Raw genomic sequence first — 7,849 nt, 5'->3', positions numbered from 1 at the left:
CGCCGCGCCGCTATATATACCCCGGACTACATCTCCCATGAGGCAGCGCGCTTAAAGGAGCCGCAGCGGCCGAGCGAGGCTGGCGGTGCCCGGGGGCCTTGCCCCGCTGCCACCGCGGCGGGTGCGGAGCCCGGCTCCGGGAGGGCGGCTGGGCGCTGTGCGGTAAGCGGGTGGCGCCGGTCGGGGGGCGAGCGGGAAGCACCTCCCTGAAACACCGCTCCGGCTTCCGCCGGGGGATGGGGACCGCTGCTCTCCAGCTCCTAAAAATGGCAAAACCGCAGGGATTTCACCCAAGTTGTGAAATATTGCCACTTTATTTATCGCAGCCAGCGGCGTGGGCGCGCTCCTGCCCCTCGTTTATTCCCCCGTTTCTTAATTTTAAACGTTTTAATTCCTGTATTCGCACACCTTTATTCTGTAGCCAACTGCTGGCACCGAAATCCACGGGCTCGGGTTTCATTCATTGCAAGGAAACCAGCAAGCCCACCTCCGCCCACCCCCACGGGTCGGGACCAGGGATTTTTGGCACCCCAAAAGCCCAGGTAGGGCACCCCAAAAGCCGTGCTTGACACCGTCCCGACACCTTCGTACCCCTCCCTGCCGCTGCTGCTGCTGCCTTACGGGCACAGCGGGTCCTCTGCCAGGGGCTGCCTCCAGGCAGCTGCACCCATCTTGTGGTAACCCCAGGCCGGGGCTTGAAGGGCGAGATTTGGGCTTACACACGCTCCTGCGGCGATACACCCAAATGTCGTGTGGGTTGTGTGTCTTTAGGATGCTGTGCTCCGGTATGAGTGGGTGCTTTATCGCGTGTAGCCTCGGGGGGGGTGGGTTTGTGTCAAGGAAATGGACCTGGTTTCGCACCGAGATTTTGAAGTAGCTTCTGGGTAAGGAACTCACGAACGATACCGGTTTTGCTTTTAATATAAGTCTGTTTTATAATATAAGCCTATTTTAAAATCACAAGGATCAATAATTAGCATTCAGACAAAATGCCTCCGGGCCATGCAGCCTTTCAGATCAAGGTCTCTGATCCAAACTGGTAGCGCGAAGTCCAGCAAGTTTTGCTCCTGTTTTTTCCCTGCAGATATGTTTCTCTCACAAGTATGATGTAATCTCTTTCAGTTAAGGTTCTTTTCGTTAAGTTTTGTATAAATCACAGAATCGTCTAGGTTGGAAGAGACCTCCAAGATCGCCTAGTCCGACCTCTGACCTAACGCTAACAGTTCTGAGACCGTATACATACCAAGTGAATATGATACAATTTCTCAGGATAGGTTTCAGAAACGACAAGGGGTTACCGGTATAAAGGAAGAATGCCTTCTGGTGCTGGGTTGAAATACAACCTATGGCCTCACAGCATGATATTTTAATAGCTTTTCTCTCCTCTGAGAAGCAGCACAAATGACTGCCACGTGATATGACTAAGCCTTCCGGTTGATGTTCTTTAAACAAGGTCGTCTCTAGAAGATAGAGAGAATAAAACCTGTCAATAACTTCGGGCTGTTGCTGGTTTTGATAACTATTGACCGAAGGAGACCATTCATGTTCTGTTCAAGACTGTAGCGTAGAATGCAGCCTTCCGTTTGTTTTATAATTTATTTGATCCAGTGGCTCAACATTTCCATGTTTGATACCTGATTAGTACTGTCTTGCAGCAGGGTGTATGCACTGGAGATGCAGAAACCATGTAGCAGAAAGCCTTGAGCGGCTGTGGATGATCGGCTTCCCCCAGCAGCAGTAAAAAGTGAAGGATGAAGGTGACTGGATTTACTCCCCTATGGACGTTGGTTTCGCTGCTTTGTGGCCACTTGGCGAATGCTGCAGAACACGAAGATGTAGTAAAGCATGCAATAAAGCTGCACCGTGGGAAAGGAGCTGTTATTACCCAGCGGAAGCAATGGGTGTTGGAGAGCTGCAGAAAGCTGTCCGGCCTTCTTCGCCAGAAGAACGTTGTTCTCAACAAACTGAAAAATGCCATAAGAGCAGTTGAGAAGGATGCGGGGCTGTCAGATGAAGAGAAACTTTTTCAGGTGCATACCTTCGAAATTTTCCAAAAGGAGCTAAATGAGAGTGAAAACTCTGTCTTCCAAGCAATCCACGGCCTCCAGAGAGCTCTACAGGGGGATTATAAAGACGTTGTAAATATGAAAGAAAGCAGTAGGCAGAGACTGGAAGCCTTGAGAGAAGCTGCAATTAAGGTTAGTTCCTTCTCCCTTTTGTTCCTCCCCCCACTGTGTTTGTTACTGGAATGTTATTTTAATTTTATTATGATACTCTTTCAATCTGTTCTAATGAAAAAAGTGGATCTACATAAAACTTGGAGTTTTAAAGTGGATTCTGAATAAAGTATATGATTCTGGAATAAAGCTTAAAACTTAGTGGCAGCCAATAGTTAGACCAAAACAAAGCCAAGCATACTCACACGTCAAATATGTCAGACGAGAAGGAAGACAAGAAGTGAGTCAGTGCACTTAACAGAGTTGCACTGTGTGAATGACTGGGATTATGAGAGTGGAAATAAGGCAACGAGCTGGCAAAATAGTAAATGTTTTTTCCACTTCAGAAGAGAATTGCTCAACGAAAACCTGCAAATCAGGCAGAACAACTTCTTTACTTCCTGTACTCGTATAGATGTGAGTAAAATGGGTGTGCAGAGTATTGATGACCGGATTTTTTGACCTCGGTAGAGCATTCCTAGCCTACGAAGTGCAGGTTTGAAAAATAACATCTCCAGCAAAGAGCTGGCTGAGGTAACTTTGCTGAGCAAAGCACAGATGAGTAACAGAAGTGCACAAGTACTTTGGGGAAAGTTTGGGTTCCCATGTTGGTGCACAGCTGTTGGGGCTTGCACAGTCTGGCCCCGAACTTGGTAGTGCTCAGAGTGTCTACTGAAGGCCTACAAATGAGAGAAAATGTTGCTGAGCTGACTTGGTAGTTAAATTGTTCATTTCCTAGCCTCTACCCCTCAACCACTGCAGAAAATCATTAAGAATGTTCTTTGTTTTCTTCAAGAAGAGGCTTTCCTTGTGAAAGGGAGGAAAGGAAAAAAATGTAATTGGTCTATAGTGAGCGGAGAGGGGAGAATCTAGAAAGTGCATCTGCATGAGACACGTGCAGACCTTAGCAGGTGAAGATGGCAAGAGACTGCTGTGTGCCAGAAACTTGTGCAGTGAATGGTTGGGAAGAAATGCTGATGGCAGTAGAAGGTAGGATGCAGGCTTGGGAGACTGGAGTGGTCCGTGCAGTGAAAAGAAAGGCTGGATTATCAGAGTTTAGCTTCTGCAGGGGTGGGTCGTGTAGGCTATCAAGGGGCGTGATTGTCTAAACAGTATTTGTTGTTCTAACCTTATGAGTTGCTTTATAATGTGAAATAGAGGAGGAGATGATGGGGAAATGAGTGCCAAAGATGAATATTACACGGAATAAATTTCCTTGGACTTGCTCTCGCTTCAAAAGACATGCGCTAGGTCTGGTTTTGTTCCAGTTTGGTTTTATTGTCATGATTATTTTCTCGGTGCACTCGTAAGACATCCTTTCCATTTTCTAAATAAAGGTTGAATGGAAAATAAAAAATACTGTAGGGGGTGCTGGATTTACTCATTCACTTTATTTCTGTTGAGTTCAAGTATTTGAAAGTCTTCAGTATCAGAATATGTGCGCGTGTGATGCATTTCAAGCTGGTTCTGCTGCCGGGGAAAAGTAGAACAGTTGTTCACGGAGGAGAAATATTGAAGACAGCTTCTGTCTTCCTTTGCTTGAGGAACTGGATGGAGTTTCTAGACGAAGCAACAAAATCTTGTCCAGTTTACCTGCTTCAGATTTCTTGGGTGGAATTCAGATTTCCCTGATGGAAAAGATAAGTCTCAAGCACTGTAAAGAATTGAATTTATTTTCTTCATCCTGTATTAAACAGTAGGAACAGCAGTGCTGCATTCTTAACTAGTCTTGCCTTCCTTTTGCTCACATTTCTAGGCATTCAAGTCTCCTGCTTAGTACAGAATCCTTACCCATACTACCTTGCTTAAAATGTTGCTTAGTATGTACTTTGTGGTCAAATGTCTCCAATCCCAGCTTGAGTTGCAGAACAGAGCTTGCACTGTGAAGCACTTTGGTCTAACACGTAGCAGGCTGCTGTGGCAAGCAAGCAAGCTTGTCCTGCTCATGGACACTGTTCTTGGTCCCACTGTACTGCCGTGGCGCTGGGCAAAACAGGGCTGCCGCTTGGTAGGCTGTACATGCTTCATCTTCATTAAAGGAACTTACAACCAAAGCCAGGTTGTTTCAAAGCTGTTCTTTTAAATCGGGAGTTTGTCCCAGCTGGCAGGAAGGACCGATCAGCTCCCTTTCACCCCAAACCTCTTTCTGTTTGGAGGGGAGAGACCAAACCTCATTAACTCCATCCTGAGCTCTAAGCTGTTGACTGAGGAGAGAGCCCGCAGCTCTCCCTCGGTGCGGTTTTTACATCTCTGAGACAATGTCTGCAAGCAGAGAGCAGCAGATAGGAAATGTTTTCCTTTCCTTGAGGCTGTACAAGAGTGGCTGGGACTCCTTCCTACGTGTTGCATAAGAAGCGAAGGAGTTGACATCGGTCCAAACACACTAATAGCTACATCTTTTTTCCCCAACTCAAGTTATTTTAGGAGCTGGGTAATCTTCAGCATGCCAGTGTAACTATGGTAATCCCAAACACCAGTAGTCAAGAGCCAGCGATTCTGTGGTTTTGTCACAACCTGGAGCATTCATCTGACTGTCGGGATTTAAAAAACAAACAAACAAAAACAAAAAACTCCGGGCTAAACACAGTTACAGGCTGTTCTGAACATACTGTTGTCTTGGCGTCAAGGAATCGATTGAGATACATGCATGTTCTCGCAGGTTTTAAGCGGAAAAATGTCCATCCACAAACGTGTGTGGAGAAGGAGACCCTCCTTATTCCAACATCGGTGTTTAGGACCAGTTTAGATGCCCAGGCTGTCTGAGTGGGGTAGGCAGACGAAGCCCAAAACTGGAGGGAAATAGATCCGTGTCTATCTGATCTCTAGCTGGGTATGGCAGAGCATCTAAAATACACATCGAAACCTGTGTTTCCAGGCAATTCAGTCTGACCTAGAGGCTGCTTGTATTTTTTGCCCAGACTGTTTCTTGTTTCCCTTGGTAATAATATTGGCTCTCTCGAAAACCAGATGTAGGAGCTATCTGAGCCAAACCCTCACGGTATCCTGAACCTCTCTGAAAGGAAGAAGCCTGCTATCCCATCTCCCCTCGTTCATTCATGATTGTCCTCACTCAGTTAGTGCATCTTCAGGGGAATGAAGGCATGTAAGCTGAAGCATCTTATATTTATCCCCCCCCAAAAAATGCTGGGAAAGTTAACTTCATCCCAGCCAGGCTCAGTACATGATGGAAAACGCTTCCTGGGAAGCAGAAACAGGAACCTCAGCTAACTGCTGAGGTGTTTAACTGCTCATCTGTGCTCTTACCCTACTTTTTTATTTTATTTTTTGTAGCTATTTTCAAAAGGTACAATAACTGTGGAAATCATAAAACAGACTTCTTCCCATGTTGGTAAATCTGTTTGTAAAAATTGTTTATAAAATTCAGATTCGTTGTGTTTACCTTTCACTTCGTTTGATGCTTGTAGCTAGTAAAGCGATGCTTTCAAGTTTATTACACTTCCCTGCTAAAACATTGAGATTTAAGTTTTATTTGGCTTTGAAATGTTTCCTAGAATTCCTCAAAGTAATTCCTCTCTTATTTTCTGTAACCTTGAGGCAGCTCTACTGTTCAATAGATTAGGAAAGGGAATCGGTGTTTTGTTGTTTGTTTTGTTGTTTGTTTATTTTGCTTTGTTGTTTTCCTTTCCCCCTTCCTCCAATCGAGATTGGCACAAGAGGAAACAGTCTTCAAACACCAATACAATGTCTATATTGCTTTTGCAATTCCCCTTGTAAGATGCGTTGCATCAAAAGAAGCCTATATTTATGTTAAATGTTTTGCTGCTCAAAGGCCCAGCCAGCACTTTATCTGTGTTGTAAAATTCAACAGGAAGAAATGGAATATGTCGAACTCCTAGCAGCAGAAAAGCATCAGGTCGAAGCCCTTAAGAACATGCAGCATCAAAACAAAAGCCTGTCAATGCTTGATGAAATTCTTGAAGACGTCAGGAAGGCAGCTGACAGATTGGAGGAAGAAATAGAAGAGCACGCCTTTGATGACAACAAATCTGTAAGTGATGTTTTGGACTGTCTTTTCATTCATGTGTATTTATTTTTAAGTTGATATTTGCATTGTATGAGTGCTTCTCTTGTATTAGATAGTTTTTAGGATTTTAGTGACAACTATAAAAAAAAACAAAAAACGTTGGTTCGACATTTGTTTTTGCTTCCCTTTCAAGAGAAGAATGTTAACTAGTAGTAAAATAGTTGGTTTTTAGGAATGACCAAACAGGGATCATTATTTTCTTTGCTAATGATTTCTCTGCTGTAGTTTGAAAGTGCTCCCTGCGGCTGCCACTTTCAGTGATAAGTGTATTCCATCTCACTGACACAGCTCGTGAGAGTTACGACATATCCGTGATGGTGGTTTTTAGACTTTGCAGGACTCCGTGACTGTGGTATTTAGACTTTGCAGGATATGGAGTTAAGTATAGTCTCCAGTTTTATTTTTCTCTTTCATTTTGTTGAGAAAGCTATAGGAGAACAAGAATCCTTGCAGTTAGTTTTCACAATCTGGGAAAAGATGTATTTTTCAAGGTAAGGGCTTGTCACTTGTTTGTGGTGTTGCATTCTTCAGCTTCCCACATTCTCTGCTTTTAACACCATTTGCATTGCTCATTGTTTCTATGTTGCAGGATGGACATACCCTCAGGTAAGGCTGTGTGTATTTGGAGCTGGGAGTACATCAGATTATCCCAGCGTCCCATCGCACTTTTCTCAGAAGCTGACTCTCTGAGCTGATCCTCTTTATAAGCATGGACTGAAATTTTTGTTTGGCTTCTGCTCTTGAAAGGTTTTTGTTGATTTGCAGCTCGACTTCCAAGGCAAGCATAGTCCATGAATTCTGCTGAGGAGGAAAAACTCTGTAGGAAAGGGCCAGGCCATTTTTGTAATTGTACTCGCTTGAGAGAAAGTGAAAGTAGCTTTTTGCCTACACCAGACAGGTACAATTACACCTAGTGGTAATCCTACCTAGCAGCACCAGCGGCCGTAGGGAAGATCTTGCTGGAGTGCCCTCTTCTGTTATACTGGGGTATAACGGCACATTTTAAAGGAATGTGCAGTAGCTGTTCACTGGCAAAAAATACCCAATGCATCCTTCTTGCCCAATGTATCTCTTTTGTTTTTCTTATATCTCGATTCATGAAACAAAAGGAATAATGAAATGCCAACTAGAGGACTATTTGCATCTCTATCTTTGTGAGGAATATCTAGAATATTTTCTCTTAAGCTGGAATGCGGAAACAAAGAAGTTCTAATAGAATCATCAGTAATCTGATAAGGATGCAAAGGCCTTTATTAAAGATATAATCAAATAGAGAAATGTAATGGAGAAAAATAAAAAAATAGAATATGAGCTAACCTACATAATGAGAAAACATTTTTTTTCAGGATTTTATTTCTTAAAACAACAATCCCTGAAAGGGTGTTTTATATAACAGTGCACAAATATTGTTGTCTTCTATTATGTCCTCAGATGCTTAGTATTTTTTAAAAGCACCTCTGAACCTGTGCCATCTACTCTCACTCTCTGAGCATAGTCTGTCTTTTGTCAGTTCCCTTTTCTTTAGTAAAAGTAAAAATGAACCATAATATCCACACAATACATGACTTCTAAATATATTACACAGAAA

At 43.6% G+C, this 7,849-nt stretch overlaps 1 protein-coding gene across 4 annotated transcripts in view; it reads left to right on the top strand.

The window, feature by feature from the left end:
* Positions 1 to 21: 21 nt before the first annotated feature.
* The window catches only part of TMCO3 (transmembrane and coiled-coil domains 3), a 30,528-nt gene continuing 22,700 nt past the window's right edge, over positions 22 to 7,849 (top strand). Inside the window, exons 1-4 of one of the 4 annotated variants that reach the window (XM_080577055.1) lie at positions 22 to 162; positions 422 to 542; positions 1,656 to 2,198; positions 6,046 to 6,225. In XM_080577055.1, coding sequence (XP_080433181.1) covers positions 1,752 to 2,198; positions 6,046 to 6,225 — 627 coding nt within the window. In that variant the 5' untranslated portion in view covers positions 22 to 162; positions 422 to 542; positions 1,656 to 1,751. Of the gene's footprint in view, positions 163 to 421; positions 543 to 1,642; positions 2,199 to 6,045; positions 6,226 to 7,849 lie in introns of all 4 variants that reach the window. The other 3 variants (XM_080577056.1, XM_080577054.1, XM_080577057.1) reach the window with 3 other exon arrangements.

The sequence above is a fragment of the Anser brachyrhynchus genome (genome assembly GCF_964034855.1).
Source record: "Anser brachyrhynchus genome assembly, chromosome: 1".
NCBI classification, from domain to species: domain Eukaryota; kingdom Metazoa; phylum Chordata; class Aves; order Anseriformes; family Anatidae; genus Anser; species Anser brachyrhynchus.
Note: the sequence above shows the minus strand (reverse complement) of the source record. Positions and strands in the feature narration are given on the sequence as shown.